Source organism: Saccostrea cucullata, unplaced genomic scaffold, assembly GCF_032062105.1.
Source record: "Saccostrea cucullata isolate Sc308-1 unplaced genomic scaffold, CSIRO_AGI_Scuc_v1 ctg451, whole genome shotgun sequence".
Classification (NCBI taxonomy): Eukaryota; Metazoa; Mollusca; class Bivalvia; order Ostreida; family Ostreidae; genus Saccostrea; species Saccostrea cuccullata.
Window position 1 is genome coordinate 155,093 of NW_026930321.1, and position 18,747 is coordinate 173,839.

The following is an 18,747-nucleotide window of genomic DNA, read 5'->3' on the forward strand; positions in this document are numbered from 1 at the left end:
GATTGAGAAATGAGAGCTATGCATAAAAAACTGCACCAGATAATAGATAATATAGCACATTACGTAGTCTGTCATCATTTTTTGGACAGAGACAACGAATCATTTAGGCTTTGTGATATCACCTTACTGACATTCGCTTTAAGGACGTTTGGATCGTGTCCTTAAATTCTACCAGATTGTGATAGATAACTCATGTATAAAAATTTAAATAATACTTGTTAAACGTGTAATACTATTCAGAAGACAATGATATACCGCGTTCTTCAATGGAGCGTGAGAACACCCAGCTCCGCTTACAGGAAAAGTCAATGTCCTACCGTCCTTTTTGGGGCAGAGTTTTTTTTTTCATATGACCTACAAGTATCATTTGCAGATTTATTTCTTTTTCAAACGACACAAAGAAAAAAATGTGCAGACTCTGCTATAGTTACCAAGTGGAAGAATAGGTCAATGCGTAGTGTGTACTTTATCTGACCTTGGATCATGCAACTTTTTTGTACCCTAAATTTTTAGACGGAATGTGAAAATGATAGTTCATTGAAAATGTTATATTAGGTCATTTAAAAAAAAAAAAACAGCTTGTTTGACCTCTCTCGGCGGATTGACTAAAAATGGTCAACGTGTACATTTTATTATCGCTACATTTTCAAATCAACTAGCTGCAGAACTGTAGCTCTCCGAAAAATACAGATGAAGATCTGTCAATGCGGTCTGTCAATATATTTTTTTCGGAGAGCTACAGTTCTGCAGCTAGTAGGATACATGATATAATTTGCATAACGGTGGTGGCATTAGAAAGGAGAGGGGTATTCTGTTTTCACGGGGGAGCATTATTATGTATAGATTTATTTAAAAAACTTGAAATGAATAAAATCATTTTTAAATCTATAAAGGGGTACAAAGTTATATCTCTGACAAGAGATATAACTTTCCAAGTTCAAAATACGAATAATACTCACATTTTTCTTTGTCAGAGTTTCCTAATGTAGACCTGTGAGTATTTACTTTGATCACATCTAACATCTGATGAAAACATTATTTTCTATTTCTTTTGCCTACACTTTGTAAATAATTTTATACATGATATAATTTGCATAACGGTGGTGGCATTAGAAAGCAGATATTTAGGGGGTTTAATTTTTCAATAAGTTTTCACAAAAAATTGGAGGAGCATTCCAAAATTATTTGTTAGCATTTATTTAAAAAACTTGAAATGAATAAAATCATTTTTAAATCAGTGTGAAAGTAACAATCAAATGCAATGGGAAAGAAAGTTATATCTCTGACAAGAGATATAACTGAACATTTAGAAATCGTACTCACAAGTTCAAAATAAGTGTTAATATTTTCACATTTTTTCTTTGTCAAGTTTACATTACTAATGTTTTAAACCTGACGGAAGAGTAGAAAATTCAATAATCTGTTTACTTATAAAATTGATCACATAAAAATCTAACATATGATGAAAACATTATTTTCTATTTCTTTTGCCTACACTTTGTAAATAATTTTATTATGTTTAACAAACAAATTAAACAAAAAAATTTAAATCCAATTTTTGAAAAGCCTTATAAATCAAATAAATTCTTTCTTTGCTTTTTTATGTTTTCTAAAATGATTTCAATATGTACGATACTAAATATTATTAAAAAGTTTACCTTTACCATCGATAAGATAATTTTATTCTATTTTATCTAAATTGGAAATGTTCGATGCGGTTTTTTTTCGAGTTTACTTCATATCAGAAAAGCTACAAATGATATCATACATGTATAATATAATTGGGATTTTCCTCCCATGAAAAATGAAAATACGATAAAAAAAAAAATCGAACGTATGAATTTTTTTTAGTTATTTTACAAAATTCTTGTAATTTTGAGGACAACATGTAAGCGAGAAACAAGCGACGTTTTTGAATAGAAAATTGTTTCTTATTGTGACGTCACATCCAAGGAATCGATTGTGATGTTGCACTACGTCACATAAAACGGTATTTTTAGCTGAGATTTCAAAGAACACAAAGAAAATAAAGGAAGTAAATTCAAGTAAGTACTTTTTTTTTTACAAAGAAAATATTATAGTAAGAAGGCAAATTTTGATTAATACTGTCAAATAGAATAAAGATACTGCAAAAAAAATCAGGTTTGTCTAGCACTAGCTGCATATCTGTAACTCGCTGGTCTGAAACAAACTAGAAATAGACGACCAGAGAGCCAAAGTGCAGCATACGGAAAAAAGGTGTGTATTTCACACAAAGGTTCAATGTGAATTCTTCCATATATTTAAGCTGTCATCTCAAAATATTACTAATCGTGTGTTTCTTTACATTATTTTACTACTTTCACACCGAAACATTTCCCCAAAAGGCTGTAACTGTCTTTACAGTGCTGAATTCATTATGACGTCATAATTGTTTTAGATACTTTTTTCCGTACTTTACGATTAATAAAAATAACTATGTAAAAATTAAACCATTTTAATGGAATTAAATTTGAAATCATGTCAAAAGTAACCTCAATACCTGTATTAAATCTTTTCCCCAAAAAAATTATAAAATTACCTATTGCATTTTTCGGTATAATTTTTGAATAATTAAAACGTTAATTAATTTTTTCTATGTGTGCCTTTATTTTTGGATTTTTTATATGGAATTCATTGTAAATATGTTTTAGAAGAATAATTGATGAAAAAAATCTTTTGACGAAACGAAATCAAGAGGGAAATCAAAACGAAACCTGTTATATTCAGAATGTTTTTCAAATCAAGCTATATACATGTAGTTATATATAATGTGTAACTGCATATGGTCTATTTTTACTTCATATGAAATTTATATACTTCAAGCACCACAGACAATTGTTTCTCTTCAAGCTCATACAAAGGCGTCGGAAGGAAATTGAAAGTGGGGGGGGGCTTAACCAACAAAAAAGGTCAACCCCAATTTTCAATGCCTATATAATAATATATGTCTTTGCAAAAAAGTGGGGGGGGGGGTAGCCCCCCCCCCCCCCCCGCTTCCGACGCCTTTGTCATATTTTGTAAATATCACAATTACCTGTGAATTGAAAGAGTACTTTTCCCCAAAAAACATTAGATAAAATTCCCACAGCCTATTGCATTTTTCAGTGCTTTTTATTTTAAAACGCATGTAACACATCAATTTCGATAGATATGTTGTTCTAGATAAAAAAGAAAATAATAAAAATTTCCCAATTATTTAAAAAAGGGCAGCTGGCAAACATGACCATCATTGACTCACTCTCAAGGCAACAAGGGTAAATTAAGGCAATACCAATTTTTGTCCTATGTGTGCCTTGGTTTTTGACACCAAATATCAGGAAAACCAAAATCAGTCTTGAAGCATTTATCGGTAATTAAATTTTATATTAACAAGTGCTTGAACTACATAAATTTTATTTGATTAAAAAAATTTGGTTACACATATATATAATTAGATAAATCTTGGGATTTGTCAAATAATTCTATACAAATGTGTGCAGTATGTCAAATTAAGTTAATTTAAGCATTCATTAATTTTGATAAAACATACATTGTATAGATATGTAAAAACATAGATCTAAGTAATATGAATATATATACATGTATGTTCACGTGGATTAACATATGTCAATTCAAAGCAGTGCATCTTATTTGTAATTCAATAGGCAATGGGTATTTCCATGTGTAAAAATAAAGACCGTCCTCCTAAGACTCTTAGTCGTCAGTCTGAACGCTCGGATCCAAACTACGGAGTCCTATTGGCAATTAACCGCAGGAAAGAACCATCTCCTGGGGCGTCGAACCAAACCACCCAAAATAAAGAAAAAGCTAAGATATCCATCGCCAGTCTGTACGAAAAAAGATACACACCAGCATTCAGCGGAATGACTGCAGCATACAGTGGTAATTTTTGTTTTCTTTGTGTATAAGCCTCCCCACCCCACCCACCTCCTTCCTTTTTTCAATGAAAGTCTTTTGTTTGTTTTGACCACTTTTATTTCTGATATATGTAAATGATGTTGCCGACATACGTTATCAGTGTGTAGAAATTATCCCAACCCTCGGAATATTCTTTTTAGACGCCTTTTTAACTTACACAAATTTGTTATTATAGGAGTGACGTTAATTTGTCTTTTAGGGAGAGGGGGAGGGCAACCAGAAACAAAAAAAAATCAACTTAAAAAAAATTAAGCAAAAAAAAAAAATCGTTCAAACTCGAAAAAAAAACTAATTTGACACTACACTGCAACAAGAAGTGCGGGGCAGGGTGGGGGCAATCTTTCAATAAACATTTTCTTTCCTAAAACATGTTTAGAAAAAAAGGTGGCCGCCCCCCCCCCCCCCCTCATTACTTCATACCTGCGTATCTTGATAAATGCACTTTTCTTTTTTTTTTTTACAAGATTTGCTAAAACAGAAACCACCTCCGAGAGCGCCAACTAAAATTGATGTTGACTTCGTCTTCAAAGTAAGAGAAGATGCCCTAAACATAAATCCTTTTGCTGAGGTTGACGGTTCATCGCGCGTCAAGGAGCGCAGGATCAGTATCATGGATAACGATCCCGATTTGTTGAATATCTGCCGGATTTTCCGGAAAGGAAAGCGCGCTGGAAAGGGTTTAACTGTTGGGATTGAAAGTCAAAGTAATTAAAGACGGGTTTAAGTGCCTTATTCCTTCTTAGTATGGTTTGTCGTGGAAGATAATAAATACACAACAATTACTCATGTTCCATTCTTCTTAATTTGCATTACGTAAATTACACATTTTACACATTTACATTGACAAGATTTTGTGATATTGTTCCTCATCAAAAAACTTTTGAAAAAAAAAAATCCGACTTTTGTGTAAGGATTTGTAACAAGGAAACATTTCATAAAACCTTGGAAGGTTAACGTTATTATTAAATACAGAAAAGTTTTAAAAATATGTGAATTATAAGTAGTTAACCATTGATCGTAGTCAATTAATATTACATTGTATATGTCACAAAACTTTGATAAACGAAAGTCGGGAAGGGAAAATGAAAATAACTCCTAAACTGAGGTAGTATGGTTCCCGAGCTAAGGAAGGCCTTGGGACCAGGGTAAAATTGATGCAGATATTTTTTTTTCTCTTCTAGGCTTAAGGTCAGATGATACAAACATTTTTTTTCTTTGGGGGAGACTTATTTTATTGAAATATTTACTAATATTTTCCAAGTCTATTTCATTTTCCAGTTCTTTTGAGAAAATATTCTACGAATTATACACTTTTCTAAACTTGTGACATGTTATTAAGTCTCCTCCAAAGAAAACAATATTTGTATAATGTGTCCTTAACTATTTTTTTTCATTATTAGATTTCTCTTAAAAAATTAATGGCCATTTATTAAAAGATCCAGAATCGGACTGAGCCTCGTTTGAATATAAGCTTAGACATAAATGATTTGTAGAAATACATTATTTTTTGATGGCTCGTTTATATCATAAATTTATAAAACTTGTAGCAAAGTATAACCCAGACTCCCTGTTAACGGGGACACAAATGCATATTGCAGCTAGAAGGCGACACAATTGATGACATGTCTTATTGTATTCTTAACTGACAAGGTAAGTCAGCGAAAATAAAACTGCAACCAGGAAGTTAAAATTGACAACACATCATGTGAACGAAAAAAGTGGCAAGGTTAAGACTAAGGACAAACAGCGGGCAAAGGGTTTACTAGAGAATTTTTTTTTTTTAAAAATCCGTTCCTATATAAATGGTTTTAAAAATCACATTTTTGTTTTATTATATGAAATTGAATCATTTAATTTCATAGGCGTCGGACCTCGGAATCTTCTTACGGATAAAACCAAGTGTACATGGAACCCTACAGAGCACGTCATTTCCAATTTGCTTGACGAATGTGATTTCTGTAGTACAAACCTAGTACAAACACCTGTAGCAAGACAAAACAGAGTATTACATTCTGTCATTTGATACAGTTACAGAATAAATATATTTGATAAGTTCATCATTTTATAAGTTTCTCTAAAAAAAAACAATTATTCTAAAACGTGTGCACAGTGTGATGAACAGTTTCTATTCCTGTTATAAACAATTACTGACAACTAATCATTGTGCAGTGATTGGTTATTATCATGTTAAAACAGCATAAATATGTTGGCCTTCGGGTAAAAGATAAGTATGCGAGAATGTAGTAATTCGCAGATCAGTACATAGATATAACACACTGCTGAGAATGAACCACCTGGATAGCACAGGCAATTGGCCATGTCCAAGTGGTAGCGTGGCCGAGCGGTCTAAGGCGCTGGTTTAAGGCACCAGTCTCTTCGGAGGCGTGGGTTCGAATCCCACCGCTGCCATACATTTTTCTTGAGAGAATGAAGATTATCCCATAGAACATTGTTCAAAATTATACTGCATTTTTTAGTTGAATCCGATTTGTCGAGAAACGTTTATTTCATTAAGAAACAGTATTTTCATGCCCTTCAGTGTAGCAACAGTCAATATCGATTGACGACGGCTAGCTGTCTGTCCGTCTGTCTGTAAGCAATGTTTCAAAACACTACTCCTCCTACGATTTTAACCTGATTTCATTATAACTTGACACACAAGCAGTCTGAACTAAAATACATACGAGGTTTGATTAAAAACTTTGCGAAACTAATTGAGTAACTTCCATAAAAGAAAAGATATAGGGTTTCAGTGTTGAAATATTTTTAAAACTAGTCCTGTCCAATTTACGCACATCTGCAACCGTTTTGCCCATGTGCGATTCACGTGATTTAGGCGGTCACGTGACATCCTGTTTAGCGTTCTGTCACAGAAGATGAAAGATTTTGCCGACTCTTATATTTCTTACCATGCAAGTTTTTTTTTGTTTTTTTTTTAAATAATAAAACAGTCAATTATGTCAGAAATGGCTAAATCTCGGCAATGGTACATGTGTATTAGGATATCCTTTTCCAGAATGAGCATGGTGACCATCAAAACCCAAGAACTCTGTCTTGGGGGCGTCGTTTATTCAATATGGATAAAGTATGAGTGCCTCGATAATTATATTATTGTTAAGATATTCATCTTTTTTTTCTAACTGTAAGTTGGCGATCTTTAATTTTAATTCTATTTTTAATTTTTTATTTTAGGACACATCTCTTCCAGAGCTTGCTTTTACTGGGCAAGAACAAACATCATTTCTAAATTTTTCGCTTCCTTCATTAAAACAATCAATCCAATTAATGACTTAACTTCTGACAAGTCTTTTCTCCACAGGCACTTGGGGGCTGCCCCCCCCCCCCCCTTTCATTTTTTTTTTAAATCTGGCGTTGGCACACCTTTTCCCTATTTTTGGTAGTCTAATGTGCACTACTTGGTATCGATAATGCAACCCTTTTGTCTCTATAAGCCGTTTTTAAGTATATCGTTTTCGACTGAGCCTATTATATGGAACGCCGGGGCTGTCTTATATGAGGATTAAACATTATATGCGGTCCCTGCGTACCATACTCTCTCCCATTCTGAATAGAGCTATATATATGAGGACTCCGGACCGTGGCTTGAAACGATGACAGTACATAGATTTGCTATATTATAAGTCTCTCTACAGTAAAAGCATACCGCACTCTTAAAACATGTTCAGAAGTATGTATATATAAATATGAAATATGGAATAAAAATTATATATATATATTCAAAATGATAGAATATATATATATATGTATATATATAAAACTTTAAACAAACTGAAAAGCACTGCTATATCTTTAATTTTAATTTAATTTAGCCTGTGAGTGTGACGTGCTTCGGAAACACAATGCTGCTAGAAGTAATGTTATTACCATTGATCAGAGACATATCAGAGAGTCTCTGCATTGATTGATTCTGAATAACCTCCACTGTCTTTGAAATACAAAAGCTTTTTTGAAAAGAAAGTTGAAAGAATCTTGTGTGAGGTGCCTAAGTTAATCTCACACTTTAGTTTTCTTTTATGCATATTTATAATAATATTCTTTTCTCTGTGGTTGATTTTGCGGTACCCCAAAATATAAGTAAAGAAAGATAACTCTGCTTGTATAAATGAATTAGTTTATTCTGTTCGTTCTTTTATGCATTCTTGTTTATATGTAAAAAAAAAAACTTGTATTATTTGTATCCATATACCCCAGTTGGGGTCTTTGTCTTAAATAAAAACTTGAAATTTGAAACTTGTTCTGTACATGGTTAGATATTTGTGGTACCCCAAAATTTAAGTAAAGAAAGACAACTCTACTTGTATAAATGGATTTTAAACATAGGTAATCAGAGATTACAGAGCTCACCTCAACGTGTGTTGTCTTTAAGTAAGGCAAATTAAGTCACACAATTAACCAACAAAAAGTGTACATCCAAAAATGCAAAATTTATGCAAATTTGATACTTTGGAATAGACCTATATAAAAACTAAAAACTAGTTCTTCTTCATGAAAATGTAATTAAAATCCAGCATCTGAAGCAAGATTGAGAGTTTTCATTCCTTGATGCATCATTTGTGCAACTGGTTTATATAAGCCTTATAGTTTCTTGGTGATAGACTTGTACCCATAACTTTTACGAGGTCTATTATCTGGAAAATGTATGTCGAATTCAGCATCTGAAGCAAGTCCATTCGTGTGCATCCTAAGATGTATCATCCATGCAAGTTTGGTCAACATAGGGCTTAAAGTTACTTGCAAATGAAACCTGTAAAAAAAATTAACCTTTCCACTAATCCAGAAAATGTAGGTCAGATTCAGCATCCGAAGCCAGCCTAGTAGAACGCACCCTTAGATGTACCATCCATGCAAGTTTGGTCATTATAGGGCTCAAAGCTACTTGGAAATAATTCCTGCACCATAAACTTTAACCTGTTTACTCGTCCAGAAAATGTAGGTCAGATTCAGCATCCGAAGCAAGTCTGGTAGTATGCATCCTAAGATGTACCATCCATGCAATTTAGTTGTTATAGGGTTCATAGTACTGTACCTTGAAATGAAACCAGCACCCAAAATTTTAACCTGTTCACTCAACCGGAAAATGTAGGTCAGATTCAGCATCCGAAGCAGGTCTTGTAATATGCATCCTAAGATGTACCATCCATGCAAGTTTGGTCATTATATGTCTCATAGTAACTTGGAAATGAAACCTGCACCAAAAACTTTAACCTGTTCACTCAACCGGAAAATGTAGGTCAGATTCAGCATCCGAAGCAAGTCTAGTAGATTACATCATAAGATGTACCATCCATGCAAGTTTGGTCATTATAGGGCTCAACGTATCTTTGAAATGAAACCTTCACCAAAAACTTTAACCTGTTCACTCAACCGGAAAATGTAGGTCAGATTCAGCATCCGAAGCAAGGCTGGTAGTATGCATCCTAAGATGTACCATCCATGTAAGTTTGGTCATTATATGTCTCATAGTAACTTGGAAATGAAACCTGCACCAAAAACTTTAACCTGTTCACTCAATCGGAAAATGTAGGTCAGATTCAGCATCCGAAGCAAGTTTAGTAGAATACATCCTAAGATGTACCATCCATGCAAGTTTGGTCATTATAGGGCTCAAAGTATCTTCAAAATGAAACCATCACCAAAAACTTTAACCTGTTCACTCAACCGGAAAATGTAGGTCAGATTCAGCATCCGAAGCAAGGCTGGTAGTATGCATCCTAAGATGTATCATCCATGTAAGTTTGGTCAACATAGGGCTTATAGTTACTCGGAAATGAGACCTACACCAAAAACTGCACCAAAAATGTTAACCTGCACCAAAAACATTAACCTGGTCATTCCTTTGCTGAAATTGCAGCATCTGAAACTTTGACTGGTACAATGAAACACACTAGCAACATCTTCCATGCATGTCTAATCAATATAGGACATAGAAGTACTTAAAAAGAAAACTGCTCCAAAAAACTTAACCTTAACCTGGGACGCCGACGCCGACGCCGACACCGACGCCGACGCCAAGGGTATCACATAAGCTCCCCCCAACTTCGTTGAGGTGAGCTAAAAATGGAGTTGTGGAACAGGCCGAGTTCGGCTCGATATTTTCTGCGGGAAAGACAATTGCAACCGGTTTTCATTGCTTTTATAAAAACAAAATTCAAAGAGTAGATATCCATCCTTATTTTAAGAAACGAATAAAAAAAAGCTATTGTTAATTGTTAATACGTAGTCCCTATAATTTGAAGACCACAACAAGTGTTTCTTCTACTCATTTATACGACTTATTTGAATAACTTCTGCTTCATATGAATGTAAAAAAGCTCTGTTTTCAACTGGGTGCAAATTTTACCTATGGGGATTCCGACAGATTGACCAATGATTGATTTCAAAAAAACTTCACAGATCTTATCAATCATTATCAAGCATTTTTTAATATCAACTTCAGAGTACTTGTTTGTACAAACAAATTGTTTAAACAAAATAATTTTGCCAGGTTGGTAAATCTACGAGTTCCATTTTTATTGGGGGAAAACGGCTGTTTTTAATGTCAAATAGTCTGGAATTTAATTTGCAGTGGGAAATGGTTATAGGAAGTGTTAAAAATTGTACATTTAGATGTTACCGATTATAGTAAAATCAAGGGATTTCCAATTTTTTAAAAAGCTCCTTTAAATTTTAAGTCTTTACATCTGACTTATTCAACTCAAATATATTGTTGCATATATTTATACAGTACCCCTGAAGTTTTTCCTTCACTTATTACTGTTAATATTTTATAGAGGAGTAAGGAAAGCGGTTTGGTAAAACATTTCCTGGAAACCGCTATGTATCTTTGTTGAGAAAGTTTAAAACTGACATATGATGTTGAAGAATTTCCTCCTTAGAAAGAAAGACAAGAAAATCACGGAACCTACATTGTAGTTTAATGGGAAATAGAAACAACATATTAAATATCAAAATGATTAAAAAGGCTTGTAAGTACTAGAGAAAATGAATATATGCTCACTGTTTCGTTGACGAAATCTTTAATACTGTATGTTCAGTAAAATTAAATATTTTTGTAGGGTTCATTTTTTGTTTTGTATATTCTTTTTTTTTGTTTTGTTTTGTTTTTATTTATCTCTGTTTGTATTTTGTGAAGCATAGTTTCTATTCAAAAAAAATTTTCAGAAGAAAAGTTTCGTGTCAGAGAAAATTAAAAAAATTCTTATTGCAACTCTGTAAAACACCATTCATTATGTTCTAATGGGAAAATGATAAGAAAACAGTGATCGATCTAATGAAATTTACAAACGATACAAATCTGTGAACAATACATAAACACAGACCCCGGAAATTCCAGAGGTGGGATCAGGTGCCTGGGAGGAGTAAGCATCCCCTGTTGACCAGTCACACCCGACATGAGCCCGTTGTATTGATCGAGTAGACGGAACATTCCGAAGTCAAATTTAGTTAATGGTCTGAAACAAGTCAGCCAAAATACGACCTGTTATTTGCTGATAAAGTCATGTAACTGCCATAAGAGTTTCGAAATGCTGACTTCAAAAGAGGTTGTTCATTTCCCTCGAACATCAACTGATGCTGTAGTAGCCTGCATCGGTTAAAAAATTGATCGGACTCAGAGCTTGAGTATCGATTTAAGTTGTCAGAAGTTGTAACATCATATGCAGATAATAGTGGTATTATTCCAATCATATTTCAAAATTTAATTCGTCTATTTCATGAAAAAAAAATTCTTGGAACCAGGCCTAGGTTTCCGGTTTTCAACGCCAAATGAAAACTTGCTGTATATCTTCAGGACATAATTAACCATGAAACATACGGAGATAACGAACAGTATTCAAGATCAAAAGTCCATAAAACAAAACAAAATAGGAGCGGAGCAAATACTGACCTCCAAAACATCTGAGGTGGGATATTTTAAAAATGATAAATTGGCCAGTGCATGAAACATATGGAGATAACGAACTGTATTCAAGATCAAAAGTCCATAAATCAATAAAAATTAGGAGCAGAGCAAACAGGACTTCCAAAACATCACAGGTGGGATCAGTGCCCTTGAGAAGTGAGCAATCCCTGTCGACCGGTCACACCCGCCGTGTACTCCTTGTCACGATCGGGAAATAACGGGAAAATCCGTCGTCGATTCAGTGTATAAATATTTAATGGACTAACAATTATTTTATAGTATGAAAAACTTTCAGCATTTGACTCAATGTAAATTAAATTTGCTGACAAAGTCAATGTATCGACCATGGAACTTACGAGATGATGAAATGAAATGAGATTGCTGAAATTGTTGTTTCATCAACTTTTTTGTCAATAATTTACCTTATTTTCAAAATTGTTCATACATAGAGCATGCTCTTGCTTATCAAATCAACTGAGATATATAATCTCCGTATGCAGATGATGAAGGTATATTGCTGCATAAGAAAGGGAAGTTGACGATCGAAAAGTTTAAAGTCATCAAAATATCCAAATATGAAAAAACAGATGTGTCAGATTCTGTGGTACTTTTTTTTATCTCAAGCTCACCAGGATATATCGTATTGACATAAGAATGGAAATTAGTTCCTTCTCGTCTCAGTCCAGAGGTATAGCAATTTTTTTAAATAATAATTTTGAATATAAAGTTCACAACAATGTGAAAGATAACTCAGGTAATTTTTTAGCACTTGATATTAGCCTTGGGGATGTACGTACAAGTCTTATTGCCATTTATGGTCCAAATGACGATGATCCTGGGTTTTATAATATGGTTTCAGAATCAATAGATAATATGAACAATGATCATGTTATTTTAGTAGGGGACTTTAATTTAGTTATTAACCCAGATAAGGACTATCATAACTATCTTCATACTAATAATCCGAAAGCAAGAGAAAGGCTATTAGAAGTTATTTCTGACCAAAATTTGTCAGATGTATTCAGAGAAATTCACCCAGAAAAACAAAGATATACTTGGCGCAAGCCTCATCCATTTAAACAAGCAAGGTTAGATTTTTTTCTGATATCAAACTCATTGTTGAATATGATAAAAGAGACTGACATTTTATCAAGCTACAAGTCTGATCATTCTCCTGTATACCTCAATCTAAAACTGAGTAATTTTACTCATGGAAAAGGATTATGGAAGTTTAATAACTCATTGTTGCATGACTTTGAATATATTAAAACCATTAACAAGACTATAATGCAGATAAAAGAAAATTATGCTTTACCGGTGTACAGTAAAGAATATATATTGTCTAATGCTGAAATACAATTTACAATTAATGATCAACTTTTTCTTGAAACTCTTCTAATGGAAATAAGAGGGAAAACAATATCTTATTCTAGTTTTATTAAAAAAAGGAATAATGAAAAAGAAAAAGAAATTATAGCTGATATTGATAAATTAGAAGAAAACTATGAGCAAAACATTACCTTGATCAATGATAAAAAGAAAGAATTGGAGAATATAAGAAATCATAGATTAATGGGAAACATAGTGAGATCAAGAGCTAAATGGACAGATGAAGGAGAGAAACCTACAAACTACTTTCAATTTAGAATTTAGAAAACAGACATTATACAAATAAAATAATTCCTAAATTAATTAAAGATGAAGAAACTCTGAAGAAATAACGGATCAAAATGAAATTTTAAAAGAAATAGAAAGTTTCTATAAGAATCTTTATAAGGCAAATGATGAAAGCAGAGACTATGATTTAAATGAAATTTTATCAGACACAGACATTAAAAAGTTGAATGATATTCAAAGAGTCTCATTAGAAGGGGAACTCTCTTACACCGAAGCAACATCTGTTCTAAGGAATATGTCAAATAATAAAAGCCCCGGCAGCGATGGCTTTACTACAGAATTTTATAAAGTTTTTTGGAACAAAATTGGACATTTTGTGGTTAGGTCCTTAAATTTTGGATACAGTAGCGGTCAATTTTCGGTAACACAGAAACAAGGTATTATCACCTGTATTCCAAAAGAGGATAGAAGTAATTTTTTCTTGAAAAATTGGAGACCAATAACACTTTTAAATGTAGCTTATAAAATATTGTGTATTGCTCAAAGAATAAAAACTGTTCTCGATACAATAATTAGTTCAGATCAAACAGGCTTTATACCGGGTAGATATATTGGTGAGAATACAAGATTAATATATGATTTAATGCAATACACAGAGGAACATGACATCCCAGGTGTTTTACTGTTGATAGATTTTGAGAAAGCATTTGACACAGTGTCTTGGAAATTTATACATAAATGTCTAGATTTTTTCAATTTTGGTCCATCCATTCATTCCTGGATATCTACTTTTCAAAGTAATATAGAATCATCTGTTACACAAGCAGGATACCTCTCCGACTTTTTTAAACCTAGCCGAGGCTGTCGCCAAGGTGACCCAATTTCTCCGTATTTGTTTTTATTATGTGCAGAGTTTCTTGCTCTCAAAATAAAAAATAATAAAAATATAAAAGGTATTAAGATAAATGAAATAGAATATTTAATGTCTCAGTATGCTGATGATACTGCAGTAATACTAGATGGGTCTGAAAAATCCCTGAGAGCCACTATTGAGGAATTGAATCATTTTAACGCACTCTCTGGCCTAAAAATTAATCTATCAAAAACACAATTAGTTTGGATAGGTAGCAAGAAATACTCAAATGAAAAATTATGTAAATGAATTTTCATTGGACAACCAGCTTTAAAATTTTAGGCATTCATTTTGATGTTGACCTGACTAATATTCCCAAACTTAATTATGACAAAAAGCTGGTAAAAATCAAAAGTATTATTAATCAGTGGAACAAAAGGCATACCACTCCTATTGGTAGGGTTACGCTGATAAAATCTCTACTTATCTCACAAATGAACCACCTTTTTATCTCGCTACCAACACCATCAAGCAAATTTGTAAAAGATTTGAACAATATTTTGTTTAATTTCCTGTGGAAATCTAAGGTGGATAAAATCCGAATAAGAATTGAACAAGAAGAGAAAACAAATTACTCAAGACTATCCAAATGGAGGCCTGAAAATGATTGAAATTAATAACTATATCAAAGGTCTGAAATCATCATGGATTAAAAGATTACTGAACAGTCAAAATTCTAAATGGGAAACTTTATTAAATGAAACTGTAAACTTTGACAAAATGTTCAAAACTGGATCAGATAACATCAATGATATATTACACCATTTAAGAAACCCTTTTTGGAAAGATACATTTATTGCTTTTCGAGATATTCAAGATAAAATGAAGATAAAAACATGGCAAGAATTTGTAACTCAACCAATTTGGTTGAATAATAAAATTAAAATTGGAAAAAAGCCCATTTTCTATACTGAATGGTATAATAAGAATATTATATATATCAATGATCTGCTTGATGAGAATGGGACATTTTTGAGTTTACGAGATCTCCAGAAAAAGTTTAACATTAAAACTAATTTTCTTACATATTTTGGTATACAAAATTCTATTTCAAACAGTCTAAAAAATGAGGATATTGTTAAAGAAAAAAATAACTCTAGACCAATTATACCATTTTACATAAGATTATTTTGTTCATCCAAAAAAGGTACTAAAACTATGTATGACACTAAATACAGAGGAAAATGTCACATCTTTTTGCAAATCAAAATGGGGAAGATATTTCACTTTATCTAAGTTACAATGGAAAGCAATTTTTCAGTTACCTTTTATCAGTACTAAAAGTACAAAACTACAATGGTTACAATATAGAATTAACCATCATATCTTAACTACTAATGTATTTTTGTTTAAAGTTGGGATGAAAGATAGTAAAATGTGTAATTTCTGTAATTCAGCTGAAGAAACAATTTATCATATACTGTGGGAATGTCCCTGTGTTCAAGATCTCATCAATTTATTTTTTGAATTTTGTCAGACAAGGGATATGGTTATTCCAAGGGATCCTTGTTCTTTTATTTTGGGATTAGATCTTAATTCAAGTTGTAGGAATTTGTACCAGATATTTCTAATTCTCAAATCCTATATATACAAAAAGGGGTGTCTTAATGAAAAATTATCAATTCATGGACTACTTATAGATATCAAAACTCATCTTTCAACTTTGAAGTATATAGCTACCAAAAACTGTAAACTTGAAGATTTCATAAAGAATGGGAAATTTGGCTTTTTATAATGAGAAGGCTCTGACAATTTTGCTCGATTTTAGAATTAACAACTGTGTCTCAGATCAAATAAATGTTTATACTGACAAGGTTTTCCCCCCTTATTTGTTAATAAGCAGCTTCTCTCCTCTCTCTCTCTTTCTTTTCCTTTCTTTCCTTTCAATCAGCAATCCTAAGATTTTTGCTTTATTGCACTGTATATAGAAAATAATTGCTGATTTGTTGTTGCAAATTATTGTACATGCATTTGTGAAATAAATAAATAAATAAATAAAAAAAAAAAAAAAAAATGGAAATTACCATTGTTAATTGACAATACATCGTCGATATATCTCAATGTCGAGTTGAAGGCCACAATAAGTGCTTTCTTCTTTTCACGCATAAGTTTTTTACACATTCTGCTTCATATGAATACAAAAATTGGTCTGCTAATAACGGGGAGCAATTGGTACCCATGGCTTTCCAATAGATTGTTGGAAGACCTGGTCTTCAAAAAGAACATACCGGTAGATACTGTCAATCAGAAATTCAAGCATCTTTTTGATGTCAACTTCAGAGTACAGGTACTTGTGTGTACAATCAGAATGTTTTTTTAACAAAATAATTTTGCAAATATATATAAATATATATATATATATATATATATATATATATATATATATATATATATATGGTATATATATAAGTTGAAAAGTCATCAGTTTTTAAGCTGTTGATTTTGGTAAAATCTTATGATTTCAAATTGTCCAAAAGTTCTATGGAATTTTTAGTATCCACATCTGAATAACACCACTTGTTGAATATATTGTTGCAAAGTACGTTCCTCCTTCACTACTGTTAATAAATTAGCGAGGAGTAAAGAAAGATGCTTGGTAGAACATTTACTGGAACCCGCTAAGTATCTTTGTTTGTTCTTTGTTTCTTCATTCTTATGAAGTTTCAGAATCCACTATATATATGGTAGTTCAAATTCATTTTGGTTCATTTGGATATTAAAAATATTCAAAACTGACATATGATTTTGAAGAATTTCTTTCTTATAAAGGGAAGTATGGGTGTAAGTTGGATTATCACTTATAGAATTAAATCCAAGTTCTTCTAAAATACAATTTATATAATGAAACTTACAAACGAAGACAATGCATGAAATTAAAAGGATTTCTACAGAAAAAAAAGATCCGAGAAGGTCCAAAGGGCTATATATGCACAGGACAGGCAATATGCAATTTATGAGAAGTTACCTTTGACATTTTGAAATTTTCTCGGAATATTTTTATAGCTGCACATTTTAAAGAACTTCGGATATGTAGTTTTTATTCTGTACGTCCGTTCGTCTGTTACAGTATCTTCATCTTTAGCGTACATTTTGCCTACATTTTAAGCAGTAGTAATGCAAATGAATTTGTCATCTTTTGAAATATGATAGATGGTATCTTTTAGCTGTGTTACGAAGTTTCAAAATTTTAATTATCACTCAATTGAAGATGAAAGACTTTCTTTACATTTTCCCCTAACTCTTCTGGTATATTAAGCAATGGTCAATTCCTCTGTTTGGAATACGATGTATCCTGCAGATGTGCATTAAGGTTTTATAATTTTTATTTTCATTCCTAAGACCAGTTGTATAGATTGCAATTATGTTTTATAATTTTTATTCTCACCTATATGTAGGACCAATTGTGATGTTCTGGAGGTCTGTGTTTGCTCTGCTCTGATGTTCTGGAGGTCTGTGTTTGCTCTGCTCTGATGTTCTGGAGGTCTGTGTCTGCTCTGCTCTGATGTTCTGGAGGTCTGTGTTTGCTCTGCTTCTGTTTTGCACATTTTAAGATGTAGCCTTATGTTTCATCTAGATCTTCTTTTGGAATATTGTTTTTATTGTCTTGTAGATGTGCAATAAATACAAGTAAGATTTGGGATTTTTTTTTTCATCGTGGGAGTCAATTCGGTCAACGACCTTTCCCCAACAGAAATCTGGCTTTAAGTATTCCTCTTACATTTAAGGAGAAGTTAAAAATCTTTTGAAATATGATTGATGGAATCCCGTAGATGCAAAATGTTTCGGTATTTTTATTTTTTTCTTGGAGACCAATAACACCTCCCAAAAACAACGTTTTTTTTCTATTTAGAGAAAAACATGTTCCTAAATTATTCTTATTTATACATAGTAGTCATATCATCTTTTGGAATATGACTGGCGGATTTCTGTACATATTCTTTAAATGTGAAATAAGGTTTTAGAATTTTTATATTCACAGAGGAGCCCAGGTAGGGGCCAAAATACATTATCCTTATATAATGTAACTTTTCTAACATTTTATGCAAGAGCCAAATCAAGTTTAGGAATAAGATTTGTGGTGTTCAAAGGATATGAAATAAGTTAGTGGATTTCTTTCCCTATTTAAAGAGGTTCGGTCCTGAGATTTTGAGCAATTTTTATTCTGGACCATCATTTCTATAATTTTTAAGGCTTAAAATATCAGGATTCAACCTCGTTAAAATGCAAATTAGTGATGATATATTTAAATCTTTCCCACCATACCTTTTTTTCAAAACCAAAATGGAAATAAATTGATAAGCAACTCTTACAGAGTTATCTGCCATTTAAAATGTCTTTCAAATGCTTGATAACTAAA

The 18,747-nt window shown here is 32.3% G+C and overlaps 1 protein-coding gene and 1 non-coding gene across 2 annotated transcripts; both read left to right on the plus strand.

The window, feature by feature from the left end:
- The first annotated feature begins 1,957 nt into the window (after positions 1-1,957).
- On the plus strand, positions 1,958-4,721 carry LOC134283720 (uncharacterized). Its single transcript, XM_062766195.1, has 3 exons — positions 1,958-2,045; positions 3,666-3,903; positions 4,404-4,721. Exons 2-3 carry the CDS (start codon positions 3,669-3,671, stop codon positions 4,649-4,651), a joined length of 483 nt encoding a protein of 160 aa, XP_062622179.1. The 5' UTR covers positions 1,958-2,045; positions 3,666-3,668; the 3' UTR covers positions 4,652-4,721.
- Positions 4,722-6,266: 1,545 nt separating this feature from the next.
- Positions 6,267-6,348, plus strand: Trnal-aag (transfer RNA leucine (anticodon AAG)). Its single transcript has one exon. It is a non-coding gene; the product is annotated as a tRNA-Leu (tRNA).
- Positions 6,349-18,747: the final 12,399 nt, after the last annotated feature.

Coding starts and splice junctions, on each gene's coding strand:
- LOC134283720 (XM_062766195.1), top strand. CDS start 3,669: ATGGGTATTTCCATGTGTAAAAATAAAGACCGTCCTCCTAAGACTCTT. Junction 3,904..4,403: donor AATGACTGCAGCATACAGTG/GTAATTTTTGTT, acceptor TTTTTTTACAAG/ATTTGCTAAAACAGAAACCA.